The sequence below is a fragment of the Oncorhynchus keta genome, chromosome 23, assembly GCF_023373465.1.
Source record: "Oncorhynchus keta strain PuntledgeMale-10-30-2019 chromosome 23, Oket_V2, whole genome shotgun sequence".
Classification (NCBI taxonomy): Eukaryota; Metazoa; Chordata; class Actinopteri; order Salmoniformes; family Salmonidae; genus Oncorhynchus; species Oncorhynchus keta.
The window spans coordinates 35,898,004-35,917,347 of NC_068443.1; the positions used below are offsets into that span (position 1 = coordinate 35,898,004).

Below are 19,344 nucleotides of genomic sequence, written 5' to 3' on the forward strand. Positions count from 1 at the left end.
ACTTTTACTCAAGTATGAAAATTGGGTACTTTTTCCACCACTGGTAGTAACCAAAAAAGTGTTAAACAAATCAAAATATAATGTAGATTTAAGATTCTTCAAAGTAGCCACCCTTTGCCTTGATGACAGCTCTGCACACTCTTGGCATTCTCTCAACCAGCTTCATGAGGAATGCAGTCTCGAAGGAGATCCCACATATGCTGAGCACTTTTTGGCTGCTTTTCCTTCACTCTGAGATCCAATTGATCCCAAACCATCGCAATTGGGTTGAGATTGTGTGATTGTGGAGGCCAGGTCATCTGATGCAGCACTCCATCACTCTCTTTCTTTGTCAAATAGCCCTTACACAGCCTGGAGGTGTGTTGTGTCATTGTCCTGTTGAAAAACAAATGACAGTCCCACTAAGGGCAAACCAGATGGGATGGCGTATCGCTGCAAAATGCTGTGGTAGCCATGCTGGTTAAGTGTGCCTTGAATTCTAAATAAATCACAGACAGTGTCACGAGCAAAGCACCCCCACACCATCACACCACCTCCTCCATGCTCCAAGGGCGACCTGATATCAATAAATGTACATACTTTACAGTCATGGGTGCCATGGTCAAGGGGAGTGACTACAACCCAAACAATGCCTCAAGCCACTGTCTGTCCACCTATAGGCTGACAACAAGAAAAAATACACGTGATGACAGACCAGTGACATCCAGACCCTTCCGTGGCTCCTGCGGCCATAACTCTGAAGTACACGCACCATGAACCCCACAAGGCACAAGAGGTACGGAATTCACACACAAAAAAACGTCCTAAAGAGAACGTAAGGCCAATAAATCTCAACATACATTGACCTCTGACCATACCTTTGACTGTACAATGTTTTCACAGTTTGGGGTGTAAAGACAGTCATTGTTTGAGGAGACAGGCCAAAAACAGTAGTTAACAACAGCGTTGACACCTGGACAGCAGGTTGTGACATACACATAAAAAGAAAACAGGAGAATGATGTGGTTGTAAAATGTATTTTAAAAGTAGACAGCTGGGGCTCTATGAAAATAATCAATGATGGGCACATTAGCTAGACAAGCCATCCATTGTTCAAAGAAATAGTCACAAATCAAGCACATGGCCATTAAAACCCAGACCATATCAGAGACAGTCATTTCTTGACACAAACCAAGGCTACTTTTCCTCCATTTGTATTAAGTTGGCAGAGATCAAATGCATCTACATGCTGTCTGATCAGCTAGTCAGTCATCTAGGTTCCCTCCATGGAATCCTAGCCTTTATTAGAGGCATAAACACAGTAATTCAAAGTCCTGTTAAACACCTGTGGTCTGGGAGAGGAGACCCATGCATGGTTGAGAGACCACTGTCCTTTTGTGTTTGATTTAGCCTTCCTGCAGTGCCAGGTGGGTCGGTTCTGCATTTTGGCGACTATTCCATTGGTTCTATTGCGGCAGGCAAACTCAATCAAGCCCAGCTAAAGTATTTGAAAAGATTTTAAAGAGTTAAAAACGGAGCTGTTCCTGCGAGACAAAGTCATGGAAAAACTAGGAACTTCAGCCCGAAACTCACTGATGTAGAACAGATATACAGTAAAGTAGGTCTATAGACTGAAAAGCTACGGGGTCAATTAGAATCATTGACGTGAGGGCTCCCAAGGACTAGTTAACATATCAAAAGACTCAACAACCAACAACAACAAAAAATCTGATGTTTACAGTAGACTAGAGTGACGGCACAGAGGTAAATATTTTGTTTTGAAGCCAGCTGCCACTCTGGGGAGAACATATGACTTTACCTCAGATGGACATAGATGGCTAACATAAATGTTAGCATCTGCTAAAAGTAGCTAGCTACACGATTGGTCTGCTTCTGAGTAAAATATCAGTGCCAGTACAGAATGGCTTGGATCAGCACAATACAGTGTCTAAATAACAGTGTAAGTAGGTGGAGATTAACATTGAGAAGACATGGAAGCCAGGGTCAACTGCACTTGAAATAGACTGAGTCTCTGGTTCTGATCCAGCCCTTGAAACAACACCAGTTCTAAGAAGCTGACAGAAGTAAGGAGCTTAGTGAAAAACACACACCAGGCACTGTTCCCCATTGGGTATTCACAGCACACACAGGCACAGACATACGTGATAATACACACACACGTACACATGGATTTTGTGTTGTAGATATGTGGTAGTTGAGTAGTGGCTTGGGGGAACACACTTAATGTGTTGTGAAAAGTGTCAGGAAATGTAATGTCATTTTGATTGTATATAGAGTTGAAGTCGGAAGTTTACATACACTTAGGTTGCAGTCATTAAAACTTGTTTTCCCACCATCCACAAATGTCTTGTATCAAACTATAGTTTTGGCAAATCAGTTAGAATATCTACTTTGTGCATGACACAAGTAATTTTTCCAACAATTGTTTACAGACAGATTATTTCACTTATAATTCACTGTATCACAATTCCAAAATTCCAATTCCAGAAGTTTACATACACAAAGTTGACTGTGCCTTTAAACAGATTGGAAACTTCCCTAAATTATGTCATGGCTTTAGAAGCTTCTGATAGGCTAAATGACATCATTTGAGTCAATTGGAGGTGTACCTGTGGATGTGTTTCAAGGCCTAACTTCAAACTCAGTGCCTCTTTGCTTGACATCATCGGAAAATAAAAAGAAATCAGCCAAGTCCTCAGAAAAAAAATTGTAGATCTCCACAAGTCTGGCTCATCCTTGGGAGCAATTTCCAGACACTTGAAGGTACAACGTTCACCTGTACAAACAATAGTACACAAGTATAAACACCACGGGACCACACAGCCGTTATACCGCTCAGGAAGGAGACGCGTTTGGTTTCCTAGAGATGAACGTACTTTGGTGCGAAAAGTGCAAATCAATCCCAGAACAACAGCCAAGGATCTTGTGAAGATGCTGGAGGAAACAGATACAAAAGTATCAATATCCACAGTAAAACGAGTCCTATATCAACATAACCTGAAAGGCCGCTCAGCGAGGAAGTAGCCACTGCTCCAAAAACGCCTTAAAAAAGCCTTACAAAAAGGAAAATCTTACTTTTCAGAGAAATGTCCTCTGGTCTGATGAAAAAAAAATAGAACTGTTTGGCCATAATGACCATTGTTATTTTTGGAGAAAAGAGGGGAAGGCTTGCAAGCCGAAGAACACCATCCCAACTGTGAAGCACAGGGGGGAGGTAGCATCATGTTGTGGGGGTGCTTTGCTGCAGGAGGGACTGGTGCAATTCACAAAATAGATGGCATCATGAGGCAGGACAATTATGTGGATATATTGAAGAAACATCTCAAGACATCAGTCAGGAAGTTAAAGCTTGGTCGCAAATGGGTCTTCCAGATGGACAATGACACCAAGCATACTTCTAAAGTTGTGGCAAAATTGCTTAAGGACAACAAAGTCAAGGTATTGGAGTGGCCATCACAAAGCCCTGACCTCAATTCTATAGAAAATTGGTGGGCAGAACTGAAAAAGTGTGTGTGAGCAAGGAGGCCTACAAACCTGACTCAGTTACACCAGCTCTGTCAGGAGGAATGGGTCAAAATTCACCCAACTTATTGTGGGAAGCTTGTGGAAGGCTACCCTGAAACGTTTGACACAAGTGAAACAATTTAAAGGCAATGCTACCAAATACTAATTGAGTGTATGTAAACTTCTGATCCACTGGGAATGTCACGAAAGAAATAAAAGATTAAATAAATCATTATCTCTACTATTATTCTGACATTTCACATTCTTAAAATAAAGTGGTGATCCTAACTGACCTAAGACAGGGAATTTTTACTAGGATTTATTGTCAGGAACTGTGAAAAACTGGAGTTGAAATGTATTTGGCTAAGGAGTATGATAACTTCAGACTTCAACTGTAACTGCCTTAATGTTGCTGGACCCCAGGAAGAGAAGGCTAATGGAGATCCTTAATAAGTACAAATAGAGCCTATCAACAGCCACCTTCGGGAGAATGGAAGAGGATTGATTATGGCTGCGTTGGTGCTTCAAGGGCTCATGCTAGCAGTCTTCAAAAGGACAAATGCTAGCTGTCTTCATGGGAATACAGTAGGCCTGCCCCCCATTCAGCTCTTTGGCAGAGGTTGTAATAGCGGGTAGGTCTGAACTCTAAAATACCACACGTTTCCATGAGTTTTGAAGAAGAAAAAAAAACAGAAGGAAAAGAATTCGACCATTTTGTTCAAAAACATCTTTTCACTTTAGTATTGTACCCCAGTGAGCCAATTATCCTCAACAAAAGTGATTCAGGCAGTGTAGGTATGTATATATTCCTGATAATCACATTCCCCTACAAAAACCTTTGGGTTCTGCTTTTCCTTCACACAGCAGCCCGGGTCTACCCATGTGCATCAAGTTAGTGTTCTGCTCTTTCCATCACTTGCGTTGTGGCGTGCGCTTTGGGACAAGCCAATGAAATCAGAAGCTGCTCTGTTCATTCCATCAGGCCAGAGAGAGGGCTGAGGAGAGCCGACTGCAGCTGTGCAGTCCCTCCCTCCCTCCCTCCTTCCTCTACTGTACATTCTTGTCTACTGGTAGGACTCCATGGCTGGCTGAATTACCCATTTGAAGGCTAGAAGTACAGATTGTACAGAAGCCGGCAGCCACATCCAATAATGTCACAACTCTTGTTTGCAGAGTGCCATTCATCCAGTTTCTGTAAATACGTGACACTCCCATATAAAAAAAGAAACATTTCACAAATGTTGAACTTCGTATTCATCAACTCCAGCGCCACCCCAACATATGTGAAAATGGAGTGTTTCTATTCTTTGTAGTAAAACAGATTCAAATGTAGATATGTTCCTTTAAGACCATTAAAGTGTGGAGGGTTTGACTAATTGACAACAACTCAATGTACAGCTTAACTACTGGAAAGGAGCATACTTGGTTTGCCAGCAAACGGTTTCCATTGACGCCATGATTCCAAAATATTGTATAAGAGTCTCTTATCCGGTCTGAATGATGTAGGCAGGTCTGAAGACAGGCGGGTGGGTGGGTTGATGTCTCCATTGGGGCTCGGTAAACAGGGCCTTCGGGAAACATATCTGGTCCTTGGATAAAGGGCCCTCAGAGAGCAGAGCTGACGGGCACACAAAAGAGCTAAAGAGGGGCCCCTGGGAGTTGTTGGTCCAAATGGAGAGATTGTGATCAGAGTTCACTTTCCTTCTCTCTCTCCTCTGCCTGTTTCTCTCGCTCTCAGGTTCTCACAAAACAGACGTTGGCAGGCCATCAGAGAGAATGGTCCCTGCTAACTCTCCTGAGCAGTCATCAGGTTGGAATAACGTTGCCAATCAGACCGAAGACTTTCTGAATAGATGGCTAATTTAATGGGGGGAGGAGGGGGTCGGTGTTAGGGGTGCAATGGAATAAGACAGTCAGTCCTCCTGGTTGAGAATGACAATGAAAGCCTTCTCAGTGTAACAGAGGCAGAACTAAGAAGGGATTCAGCCGATTGGCATCATGAGAATACTTTCACGAAGCCTCAGAAGACTTTACAGGTTTCCCTCTATGATATGTCTCAAGGAATGTCTGGAAATATATCAGAGGAGAAGGACTAACAGATTCATAGTTTGTGGTACTTTTATGAAAATGGAGTTATGTTCATTTCGGGAATCGAATACACTTTCCTGGCAGAGGTTGCCGATAAACAGGTTCTTTTGATTTCTGCTTTAATGTAATGTAAATGTATTAAAGATGTGTCAGTACAATGGATACATCATTCGAATTGACCAGACAAAAGATGTCAAAATGTGTAGGACGGAAGGAAGATGTGCTTAATCAATACATCAAAAGATTATCTGTAGTTAGGCTACACCAAATAAAAATGTGAAATTCCAATCTTATAGCTTAGGAGAAATGGACACCGTCGGTAACCCTAAACGGTCAAAACACCACACAGAATAAAATGAATAAGAACAGCCTCAAGGATCTTCTTTATTGTTCTAGATAATTCCTACCAAATGTGCTCCCTCAGAATTCTATACATCAAACACACAAATGAAACTCGCCAATTGGTCAGGCATTAACTGAACACTGTTAAAGCTACAAGTCACATACAAATGCATTACATATGCTAATTTGTGACTATTGAAATGCCAATGTACATATTTAAATCAGCCACAGCCATTTTTCAAGCTTCATTCATTCATGCATTTCAAATCAAATCACATTTTATTTGTCACATACACATATTTAGCAGATGTTATTGCGGGTGTAGCGAAATGCTTTTGTGTTCCAAGCTCCAACCGTGCAGTAGTATCTAACAATTCACAACAATAAACAAATTTAAAAGTAAATGAATGGAATTAAGAAATATATAAACATTAGATTGAGCAATGTCGGAGTGGCATTGACTGAAATACAGTAGAATAGAATACAGTATATACATAAGAGATGAGTAAAGCAATATGTAAACGTTATTTAAACGTTATTTAAACATTTGGGAGGAGAAAAAAAAAGGAAAGGAAATATTTTCCTAAGCTTCAAAAGACCATCTGCTATTTCAGTTGGGGCTTTCCGCCTTCAATTAAGACAGAAACTTGGTACCCATGGTTATGCTCAATATGCCCTCCAAAATTGTTTCATGACCACTTTATGATTCTGTTTCTTTCCCACTCAGCAGTTTCATCTGTTGAAGACATGCTGATGACAATACTGCGTCATGAAACCTGATCTCCATTTGGCCATGAGATCAGTCACAATCCGAAGGACGCATTGTCGCCTACTTCTATGGAAAATGCTATGGAATATGGGGCTCCCGAGTGGAGCAGCGGTCTGTTTCTCAGTGCTAGAGGCATCATTACAGACCCTGATTCGAATCCAGGCTGTATCACAACCGGCCGTGATTGGGAGTCCCATAGGGCGGCGCACAATTGGCCCAGCGTTGTCCGGGTTTGGCCGGTGTAGGGCGTCATTGTAAATAAGAATTTGTTCTTAACTGACTTGCTTAGTTAAATAAAGGTTCAATTTTAAAAAATGAAAATAAAAATATGCATGGGGTGACTCACCCTGCGAAAGGACACCACGTAGAATGTGTCGCCTCGTCGATTTAACTCATCAAAGAAGTCCCTGTAGCTTTGATGGCGTGAGTAGTACACCTGAACCTCACTCCCTGGCCTACTGAGAGAGAGACAGAGGTGACAGTGAAATACATTATATGACATCAAATTATGCCATATCAAAACTAAATCATAACTTTAATTACATATCAGATTTATATTAACTGACACCTAAGACGGTCTGACAACAACAGTCAGAGACCTAGAACATGCTGATGAAATTTACAGTAACTACATTTACTGTAACAAAAATCACCATCTCCGCTACATTTACCATTATTACAATGGTATTATTATGCCTATTACTATGTTTTAAGATAATAGGTAAACTAGTAAGTTCTCAGCTCACAGTGTAACAAGTTGTATGTGTACCACGCACATATTTTTTAAATTCACCTTTTTTTAAAAACTTTTTCGGGATCAGTGTCGCATCCCCGGGATGGTTGAGCTAACTTAGAGGCTAATGCGATTAGCATGAGGTTGTCAGTAACAAGAAAATTTCCCAGGACATAGACATATCTGATATTGGCAGAAAGCTTACATTCTTGTTAATCTAACTGCACCGTCCAATTTACAGTAGCTATTACAGTGAAAGAATACCATGCTATTGTTTGAGGAGAGTGCACAGTTTTGAACTTGAAAAGTTATTAATAAACAAATTAGGCACACAAATTAGAACATTTTGAACAGAAATACAATGGTTCATTGGATCAGTCTAATCATCTAGTGTCCAAAATCTAAATTACACCTGGGCTGGAATAATACATTATGGCCTTTCTCTTGCATTTCAAAGATGATGGTACAAAAAAAAACAGTTGTTTTTTCATTGTATTATCTATTACTAGATGTAATGGGTTATAGTCTCCTACATTCCTTTCACATTTACATAAACCTCAAAGTGTTTCCTTTCAAATAGTATCAAGTATATGCATATACTTGCTTCAAGGCCTGAGATGTCATTTCAGGCGAAAACTGAAAAAAAAGGGTCAGTCCAATACAATTCATGTAGCATAGGTCTCCCATTTGGTGACTTGGTAGACAAGGCTACCATTGTGGTTGGGCAGCTAAATAGCAACACCACTGGTTTGGCCTCTCATTCTACTGAAGAAACAGTAGTGGAGACAGAAAGAAAACCATGGTCATAAAATAATTTGGAGAGAAATATGGTGAACATCTAAAGAGTTTGGGAAAGTGAGACATCGAAAATACTGTAGGGTCCATTTACAATGCAATTTTTTGATAAATACTTACTCAGAGTAGCGGACTGTTACAACCGAGTTACTGGACTGGTTCGTCTGGGGTCTCTCCTCAGGTGACTTCTGTGAAAATGTGATAAAATGCTGGTCAGTGAGTCATTTCAGTTCAATTCTGAAACTTGAATCATATACTGAATATTGGAATACCATTGTGTTTTTTTTCTTGGCTGACTGATGACAAACTAAAAAACAAGTAGAACTTAAAAAGAGATTTGTTTGGTAGTTGACCATTTCCTTAGCCAGTATGCCACATTAATAGGCTTCAGCATGCTCTCTAAGAGCAGTGCTCTGTTGTACTGGCCTCGCTGTATGTCTCTCTCAAATGTCAATATGCCTTGTATACTGTTGCTCAGGTTAGTTATCATTGTTTTAGTTCACAATGGAGCCCCTAGTCCCACTCCTCATACCCCTGATACCTCCTTTGTCCCACCTCCCACATATGCGGTGACCTCACCCATTACAACCAGCATGTCCAGAGATAAAACCTCTCTCATCAACCTCTCTTACCTCCGCCGTACCCGCACCCCACCGTCTGCGCATTATGCCCTGAATATATTCTACCATGCCCAGAAACCCGCTCCTCTTATTCTCTGTCCCCAACGCTCTAGGCGACCAGTTTTGATAGCCTTTAGCCGCACCCTCATACTAGTCCTTCTCTGTTCCGCGGGTGATGTGGAGGTAAACCCAGGCCCTGCATGTCCCCAGGCACCCTCATTTGTTGACTTCTGTGATCGAAAAAACCTTGGTTTCATGCATGTCAACATCAGAAGCCTCCTCCCTAAGTTTGTTTTACTCACTGCTTTAGCACACTCTGCTAACCCTGATGTCCATGCCGTGTCTGAATCCTGGCTCAGGAAGGCCACCAAAAATTCAGAGATTTCCATACCTAACTATAACGTCTTCCGTCAAGATAGAACTGCCAAAGGGGGAGGAGTTGCAGTCTACTGCAGAGATAGCCTGCAAAGTACTGTCATACTTTCCAGGTCCATACCCAAACAGTTCGAACTACTAATTCTGAAAATTACTCTCTCCAGAAATAAGTCTCTCACTGTTGCCGCCTGCTACCGACCCCCCTCAGCTCCCAGCTGTGCCCTGGACACCATTTGTAAATTGATTGCCGCCCATCTAGCTTCAGAGTTTGTTCTGTTAGGTGACCTAAACTGGGATATGCTTAACACCCCGGCAGTCCTACAATCTAAGCTAGATGCCCTCAATCTCACACAAATCATCAAGGAACCCACCAGGTACAGCCCTAACTCTGTCAGCAATGGGAACCCTCATAGACGTCATCCTGACCAACTGGCCCTCCAAATACACCTCCGCTATCTTCAACCAGGATCTCAGCGACCACTGCCTCATTGCCTGTATCCGCTACGGTGCCGCAGTCAAATGACCACCCCTCATCACTGTCAAACGCTCCCTAAAACACTTCTGTGAGCAGGCCTTTCTAATCGACCTGGCCCGGGTATCCCGGAAGGACATTGACCTCATCCCGTCAGTTGAGGATGCCTGGTCATTCATTAAGAGTAACTTCCTCACCATTTTAGATAAGCATGCTCCGTTAAAAAAATGCAGAACTAAGAACAGAACAGAGCCCTTGGCTCACTCCAGACCTGACTGCCCTCGACCAGCACAAAAACATCCTGTGGCGGACTACAATAGCATCGAACAGTCCCCGCGATATGCAACTGTTCAGGGAAGTCAGGAACCAATACACGCAGTCAGACAGGAAAGCTAAGGCCAGCTTCTTCAGGCAGATGTTTGCATCCTGTAGCTCCAACTCCAAAAAGTTCTGGGACACTGTGAAGTCCATGGAGAACAAGAGCATCTCCTCCCAGCTGCCCACTGCACTGAGGCTAGGGAACACGGTCACCACCGATAAATCCATGATTATCGAAAACTTCAACAAGCATTTCTCAACGGCTGGCCATGCTTTCCGCCTGGCTACTCCTACATCGGCCAACAGCTCCGGCCCCCCCGCAGCTCCTCGCCCAAGCCTCTCCAGGTTCTCCTTTACCCAAATCCAGATAGCAGATGTTCTGAAAGAGCTGCAAAACCTGGACCCGTATAAATCAGCTGGGCTTGACAATCTGGACCCTCTATTTCTGAAACTATCCGCCGCCATTGTCGCAACCCCTATTACCAGCCTGTTCAACCTCTCTTTCATATCGTCTGAGATCCCCAAGGATTGAAAGCTGCCGCAGTCATCCCCCTCTTCAAAGGGGAGACACCCTGGACCCAAACAAACTATATCCATTCTCTGCCTAATCCAAGTCACAAACAGGTCACTGACCATCTCGAATCCCACCTACCCGCTATGCAATCTGGTTTCCGAGCCGGTCACGGGTGCACCTCAGCCACACTCAAGGTACTAAACGACATCATAACCGCCATTGATAAAAGACAGTACTGTGCAGCCGTCTTCATCGACCTTGCCAAGGCTTTCGACTCTGTCAATCACCATATTCTTATCGGCAGACTCAGTAGCCTCGGTTTTTCGGATGACTGCCTTGCCTGGTTCACCAATTACTTTGCAGACAGAGTTCAGTGTGTCAAATCGGAGGGCATGCTGGCAGTCTCTATGGGGGTGCCACAGGGTTCAATTCTCGGGCCGACTCTTTTCTCTGTATATATCAATGATGTTGCTCTTGCTGCGGGCGATTCCCTGATCCACCTCTACGCAGACGACACCATTCTATATACTTTCGGCCCGTCATTGGACACTGTGCTATCTAACCTCCAAACGAGCTTCAATGCCATACAACACTCCTTCCGTGGCCTCCAACTGCTCTTAAACGCTAGTAAAACCAAATGCATGCTTTTCAACCGATCGCTGCCTGCACCCGCATGCCCGACTAGCATCACCACACTGGATTGTTCCGACCTTGAATATGTGGACACCTATAAGTACCTAGGTGTCTGGCTAGACTGCAAACTCTCCTTCCAGACCCATATCAAACATCTCCAATCGAAAATCAAATCAAGAGTCGGCTTTCTATTCCGCAACAAAGCCTCCTTCACTCACGCTGCCAAGCTTACCCTAGTAAAACTGACTATCCTACCGATCCTCGACTTCGGCGATGTCATCTACAAAATTGCTTCCAACACTCTACTCAGCGTGCCATCCGTTTTGTCACTAAAGCACCTTATACTACCCACCACTGCGACTTGTATGCTCTAGTCGGCTGGCCCTCGCTACATATTCGTCGCCAGACCCACTGGCTCCAGGTCATCTACAAGGCCTTGCTAGGTAAAGCTCCGCCTTATCTCAGTTCACTGGTCACGATGGCAACACCCATCCGTAGCACGCGCTCCAGCAGGTGTATCTCACTGATCATCCCTAAAGCCAACACGTCATTCGGCCGCCTTTCGTTCCAGTACTCTGCTGCCTGTGACTGGAACGAATTGCAAAAATCGCTGAAGTTGGAGACTTTTATCTCCCTCACCAACTTCAAACATCAGCTATCTGAGCAGCTAACCGATCGCTGCAGCTGTACATAATCTATTGGTAAATAGCCCACCCATTTTCACCTACCTCATCCCCACAGTTTTTATTTATTTACTTTTCTGCTCTTTTGCACACCAATATCTCTACCTGTACATGATCATCTGATCATTTATCACTCCAGTGTTAATCTGCAATATTGCAATTATTCGCCTACCTCCTCATGCCTTTTGCACACATTGTATATAGACTCCCCTTTTTTTTCTACCGTGTTATTGACTTGTTAATTGTTTACTCCATGTGTAACTCTGTGTTGTCTGTTCACACTGCTATGCTTTATCTTGGCCATGTCGCAGTTGCAAATGAGAACTTGTTCTCAACTAGCCTACCTGGTTAAATAAAGGTGAAATAAAAAAATAAAAAAATAAAAAAAATAAGAGCCTGATCCTCATCCTATCTCTGCTACACATATGGCCTGTGAACTACATGTGAAACTAAAGTGCAGGAATAAAACCTGTCACCATGCAAAATACATGTAAGCTGAAATGTTTTCCTTTAAAATTCAATACACTTCCCCTTTTTAAAACGTTCCGATCCAAATCTAAAACCATTTCAGTTATCTTCTTTTCAGTCACGTTTGAGCACTTCAGGAATAATTTCATATGCCCCATATCGTTGGATGACACATGCAATATTACCATAAAAAGCAACAAGGCTGGGATGAAATGAACACTTTAAAAACAACTGACTAAAGCCTATCAATCAAAGGCAATGACAGTGAATCCAGGCACACAGGTTCAACAGGATGAGTGGCCAGCAGCTGTGCAAACAGCATCAGGCTCATTTTGAGAAATTAGTCTTCCTAGCATTTCGTGACATGCCGAGGCTCTGAAAAGGCGTTTAATGTTTCACTGTGGTTAGAGATTTGTGCCCAGAGCGATGTACATTTTAGGTGCCCCTCTGTCTCAAACCTCACCCCTCATTGAGTCAATCAACAACTCTCCTTGCTGTAAGTCAATCGTCATGCCTCAGCCTCACGCTTCAAGGAGGGTAGACAACGGACTTAAGGAGGGGTGAGGAATGAGGCTGAGGGTATAGAATGTACACCTTAGGGGGGCCGAAACTGTGGACATAATTAAAAGAGATCTTAAAACACTACTTTTTAGCTTTGCTTTTCCTTAGGGTGCTTTTTAATCGTTCTGTTTTTAGTGTTATTCTTTTGTTTTTTTTTATCCTCTTATGATGTGTGGTAAATAAATATTTAATGTATAAAACGTGCTGTATAAATAAAGCTTGATTTAATTTGATTACACCATACCGCTGTACAGATGAGGGGGATTAGGATTCCATTGAGACTAATTGAGTCTAACTCTAGTCTGCGATAAATCCTACCGAATGTAGTACAAGTTTACCACAGGCTTTTTAGGACATGGCAGAAACAAAAGATATGTAGCTGTACCCTGGTGTGGAGCAGAGATGAGATTGGATAGACTTCAGCTGCACTGTAATAAACCTACAGTCTGGGGGGTTCAACCTCTGCTCTGCACTTTACTGGAATGAAATAGTCAGCCCTTCTAGGACTTCTATCGAACAGACTGCTTCTCATCAAGTTATACTGCAGGTTCAAAGTGGGAAACCAGGGAGAAAAAGGGCATCAAGGACGTCAAAGCGCTAAAGAGGTGCCAATATTCTGCAAAACCAGGATAAATAAAATCTCCAGGTCGGAGAAATCACAGTTCTCTATTGTTAGCCTCTCTTCAGCTCGTTCTGCTGCAGGTAGAGGAACATGCATATGGGGTTTTCCCAAAGGACAGGAAAGTCTGGAAGAGTTTAAAACACATCCAAAGAATGAAATCTGTTTCTCTGAGTCGTATAAAAGAGTACCTTAAGCAGAGTTGATCACTCACACCGTGTATGTCCTATAGCCTATTAACTATATATAACCAATGCAACAGGGCTCGAGTCAAAAGTAGTGCACTTCATTTCTTCACAGCCAGTAAGAAGAAATGTCCAGGGTCTAGCCCTGGGGGTTACGTGCGTGGGAGAGATGGTGGTAGAAGTGCCTGTAAATAGTTTGGAACGGTCTGCTCCCAGTTTCCATCTGTTTCTGAGAGGTCTTAGCCTTGAGCACGAAACGCTGTACAACTCTTAACGTTATAAAACATTCATAGCTTTACATCCTCTCACTCCTACCTACCACGACGATCATCACAGAGAATTCACTAAACTTCCTGGAAAACCCAGAGGGTGTCATAAACAGCGCAAAACCCCTCCTTCCAATTAGGCAACCCCCTTAAATATATCTTACACAGGAAGCTAGATAAATGTGTAATCTTCTCAAAAATCAAAATTCCAAGCTGTCGATTTCTGAGTGGATAGACTATTGTAAGTCTAAAGCAAGCTACATCTGAATCAGCCGTCTTGAGTTTGGGTTTGACCTGGATATCATTTGTGTCCCATATCCACTAATTTTAGTGGCACCATTTCTTTGGGTGTCTAAACTAGTATATTTTTCTCTACAGTAAGTGGTACATACAGTAACAAAGGACAGTTTTGTGTAGCTCACACGTCATGAAGACAGGGTTAAAAGCTTTATTTGAACTCTCTCAACCAATGTTAACCCTTTACACTTGTACCCGTAAACGGTCCAATGGGAAATCTGCGGCTGTACAGTAACACGCTACACATGACGTCAGAGCTCAGGCTCAGCGATGGGTTTTGACTGACAGGCGTTTTGAACTTGAGCACATCGCGCGACAAGAAGTTGCTCCCATCCCTCCCGCGCATTTGTTGTTGTCGGAAACGAGGGAAATGCTGTAAATTAAGAGAACTCTATGTCTTTTTGAAAGACGAGACGTTGAGGATTATAATAAATAGTGCTCGGATGTCATGCATGCAAGCCAAGCACCCGTTAGTCAAAATGTGCTGACATTTACAGTGTCAACGTTGATGATCACTATATTTGATGTACAGTTCCAAGTTGACTTGGTGTCATACCCTTGGTGATTTGAACCCGAACGAACCTATTTCTGTCTACTTTGAAGAACATTTGCAGCAGCACACGCACCTGAATGCACTCGTGACTCCTTTCTATGGGCACCATAACAATGATCCGTTTCCCTGAATTGTGTGAAAGCCTAACACCGTAATATCATATTTTATCATTCAGCCAGTCGTGTTGGCAAGAGAACAAGCTTATGCTGCACCTTACAACACATTCTTCCAGGAATATTCTCATGTTACGGAATGTATTTTCAGATGTCGTTATCGAACAAATGCGCGCGAAAAGTACAGTAAATGTAAAATGCAGATTAAAAATCAAGAGTTTAATGTTTGTATTCAATCTTGTGCCAGGTGAACTGTCGTGTTTTGGTCTAATAAAATCTCCAAACTGCCTCCTTTCAATTGCTACCATGGTTATGCACATGCTTTTCGTATTTATTCTGTAAGAAACATTTCAATCTAACCCTAATCCATATAGGCCGATTCCCACTCGTGTAAATGGTTCAAACAGCCAAGCACTCAAATTCACCTTATTTAGCTTCTAAGTGGACCAACTTTTAGGACTAGGTTTGTGGAGCTATCTAGCTCCTTTATAGATTGTGGTCCTCTCTGGCAGCTCAGTCTGTATAATGCTGTAAAGCAGCAAAAGGAGCCTGTAAAACGAATGTAATGATTTAGCTCCTCCTCACATTCTGAAGCAGCGTACTTGACTCACTGGGTTCAAATGGAAGTCAGTCTAAAACAAAACAAAATACGGTCTATAGCAGTCTTCAAACCTCTCTATTTAGGCTGTCATTTATGACACATAACAAAACACGCAGAGGTCTGCGGAACCAAATTAACTTCTGCACATGTGCTGGATTCTCTACTTCCTGGCAGTGGTCTCTGCTCAGAGAGAACTGGCTACTCTAGCAAACGGTGGTCGTTTTGAATAAAATTAGATCAAAGCCGAGTCAATGTCTGCAAGATCACATTGCGACAGTATTCTACAGAACAGAACCCGAATACAATAGCGTAGTGTAACGTTACTGTAAGACAAAGTGCCACCTCGTTTCTTATGAGATTTTAGGATGATTGTTTGAATAGTCGCATTTGTATCTCATGTGGCCAAAACTCAACCGAACAAAATACGTGCTTTGATTGAAACGAAGCATGGGTAGGCTAATGCTATGCTACAGTTTGTTAACACCATCTGCTCTACAGTTCGCTCACTACATCGTTTCAAAACACAGTAGGCTACTTGAAACAACACTGCATAACTGTAGAATATCGAAATGCATATCCCCATGAAACTGATATGGATCATATGGTTGGTATGCAGACGTGTTTTGGACATTTAACTGTTAAAACATGAAGAATTGTCATTCAAGTGGGAAATGGGAAGGGGGGGGTTATAGCAACAAGTCTTATACCAAAACCAAGTCAAATGCCATCAACTAATATCAGCATCCAACATAAGAAAAAACGAAAAACGATTAAAATAAAACCTAATATAACTCAAACGGAAAGCATTTGCATTTTTGCGCAGTCCAGTCCAGTAAGTTCAATTTCGTTATTACCTATAACAACAAAAACATAAATATTTAGCTATTAGCCAAATTGAGTCAGATGTCAGGCAGCTGTGACCTCATTACAAGAACAATACACATATTGTCACTAAACTGTTTATGTTCCTGTGGCAGCTCTATTAAATGGGTCATCATGGAGAGCCGTCTTGACACGGGCCTGAAACCCGAAACCTCTATTGGAGTAGACGTCGGCCTACGTACTGACAGTTTAAATATCCTCTGAGGTACTGCTTAATAACCTGTCCGAAAAACATGCAATGACCATTACGGACGTTTGATCACACTTTAAAACGTCTCATTATTTGGGCCATGGGACCTGACCAGGGAAAACCAACAACCTAGTTAGTACAGCTTTTTCGCGGATTTGTAGACAAGCAGGTCACAGAAGAGTCGTCTAACCTACCAGGACAGTTTTGGTTGTGTGCTGATCTGTTGTTGTATGTCTGGACTGATCAGTGGTAGAGCGTGTGGACTTGGTTCTCTCCTCTTCGTGTCGATGAACCCAGCCTCGCAAGTTCTGAGTCAGACTGGATTATAGGGGAAGAAGGAATATTCAGATTGAAGTTAATAAAGTATGGGTTCCATGTAAGAACTGTTGAAGGCAGCTACTGGCTTTCATATGTGCCTCATCCCTCTCAAATGATGACGGCTTGAAGACTGAGTGAGTTTCCCAGTTCCAGCCACCTTTTCATTCCACTGTGACGGTGTCAAAATGACTGGTGAACAGTTTGGTTTCATGAGCTGCCAACATGGCTCACACATTACAGTCTAGTTAGCAGTGGGAAAGACAAAGGCTAGCGCTACAGAGAGTACCGAGTGGACTCATTTATACTCAATTCAGGTAGGTAATACAGTGAGTTCAATATGGAATTGTATTCTGAAATCGAGGTACCTAGCCAGATGTTCTAATCTTGCTTCCATACTGGTGGTCGAGACAAGAAGGCTGGTAAACTGAGGCTAAGTAGAACCAAATTCTCGGCTGGTAGTAGGCTACTAATCAGATGGACTTGGTTAGTACTGACCGGAGAGACTTGGACCTGGAGACAGGAGAGTGGGGTTGGCAGGGGGGCGAGGAGGGTGACCCAAACAGGAGAGACTCCTTCTTGACCACAGCTAGTGCCATCTCCTCTGGGGTATAATCCTCCCACCTATAGCACAGAGAGGGGAGAGAGAGGGAGGAGGGGAGAGAAGAGAGGGAGTTGAGGGGGAGAGAGAGGGAGGTAGGTAGGTTAAGGCGAGAGAGGTAGATAGGTAAGGGGAGAGAGAGATGAATCAACACCTCATCAACAACACATTCACCTTCCCTCTGGGATCTCATTGTGATCCAGCTGCTGATATGCTGGTGTATGCTGTAGGTTTTCCTTGTGGCCTAAGGACTGGAATATGAACCCGGAATAATCAGTCACTTACTCCGGACGTCCCAAGTGTTCATCAATTTTAAACGAGCAGCTGATTCACATCTGGAACAAACAATACCTTAGGTGACTTGAAAGCCAAACATTTCCCCTTAGTTGATGAATTAGGTCATAAGTTAAAGAAGGGGGTTACGTTGAGTTCTACGCAGTGACCTGCAACAATAACCTGCAGAGCCAGTGGCCTCGTCTTCACGCAAGCACACACACACGTTGAACTGGAGGTCTCCTGGGAAACGGTTTGATAAATGGTCTGTTCCCGACATCTGTGTGGACTTCCACTTCCAAACCCGTTGACCAGATGAATGAGCCCTGGGCTCCAGATCAGGACACAATAGGGTAGAGAATGCGGGCATCAAAACGGTCCATTAGCCCCAAAAAATGCCGTATTGTGTATACATTCTATAGCCCAGTCCCAGATCTGCTCATGCTATGTTGCCTCCTATGATAACGAGGCTATATGTTCTACGACTATTCATATCGAACGGCCCATTACCACACAGTTTGAGTTAGCCTAGCACTGTACTATCATCTGCTCAAAGCAGGCTATTTGCAGTAGGTGATGTAGTACTTTGTAGCAGGTAGCTGGACACACGGGGACAGACCAGTGGTGACTGTAAAATTAAACTGGCCACTAAAAAGACACCCCTAGTAATACTATTTTATTGTGCTCTGCTTGTAACACTCTAATTCAACCCACAGATTTGTCACCAGAGAATGATGTGTCTAAATAAGGTAAACATTCGTGAGTCCTGTGTGTTATAAAGCAGTGCTGGAAATAGATGTTTAGTCAAACAGAAACAACCGATCAATTCCTCTACAGTTCTGTTTTTTTTGGGACAGAATTAAGTGCTCTTGGATGCCTCCGATTCTACTCCAGAAGCCTGGTAAAACACTTGAGTCTACCTACTTCTCTTCAATTCAGCATTATTATTTTTTAACTCATCTTATTCCTGGGTCGTGAGCATTTTTCCAAGACAAAGATGTGGCTTTAAAGCATAGGTGAAATTGCCACGGGGATGGGGGGTGTCGACAACATGCCCCCCCCTCCCCCCGAGATATAGAACAGTGCAAAATGTTTTAAAAGCAGGAAGTTAGCAGTTTTCCAACAAACCAAAAAAATGTTGTTTGTTTCTTTTTGGGTTGTGGGGCCCCCTGGAGGTAGGTGTTCCCCAGAACATAGCAGGGACAAGGTAACAGGAAGAGGGCTCTTAATGCCACATGGTACAAAGACTATTCATGGCTGGAATATTCACAAAACCAGGACTTGCCAATTGTTTTGTACGCAGACCCTTTTCACTACACAATGTCCCTCAATCTGCCTTTACTTACCTCTCTGGTTTTGCTAACTAGAAAAAAATATATCCTAGAATTGCCTGATTTCAGTGTGTCACTCAACCTCATCCAAGCCAGCACTGGCCTTGCAGTCAGGTGTGTATGTATGTAAGCCAACTTTAGAGCCCAGCCTGGAACCAATTACGTCAACCCTCAAGCTTCAGTAACAGTAAGGGAAATATTACTCCTGGACTAATTTACAGTTTCAATGGAGACTCTCCCCTG

The 19,344-nt window shown here is 42.8% G+C and overlaps 1 protein-coding gene across 3 annotated transcripts in view; it reads right to left on the reverse strand.

Annotated features, from left to right (window-relative positions):
- LOC118402241 (cyclic AMP-dependent transcription factor ATF-6 alpha-like) overlaps positions 1-19,344 on the reverse strand; it is a 44,379-nt gene that overhangs the window by 8,191 nt on the left and 16,844 nt on the right. For 2 of the 3 annotated variants that reach the window (XM_035800285.2, XM_035800283.2), the window contains exons 11-14: positions 17,395-17,520; positions 16,776-16,899; positions 8,352-8,419; positions 7,050-7,161 (exon numbers count right to left, since the gene is read on the reverse strand). In XM_035800285.2, the coding sequence (XP_035656178.1) occupies positions 7,050-7,161; positions 8,352-8,419; positions 16,776-16,899; positions 17,395-17,520 (430 nt within the window). The remainder of the gene's footprint in view (positions 1-7,049; positions 7,162-8,351; positions 8,420-16,775; positions 16,900-17,394; positions 17,521-19,344) is intronic. The other variant, XM_035800284.2, reaches the window with a different exon arrangement.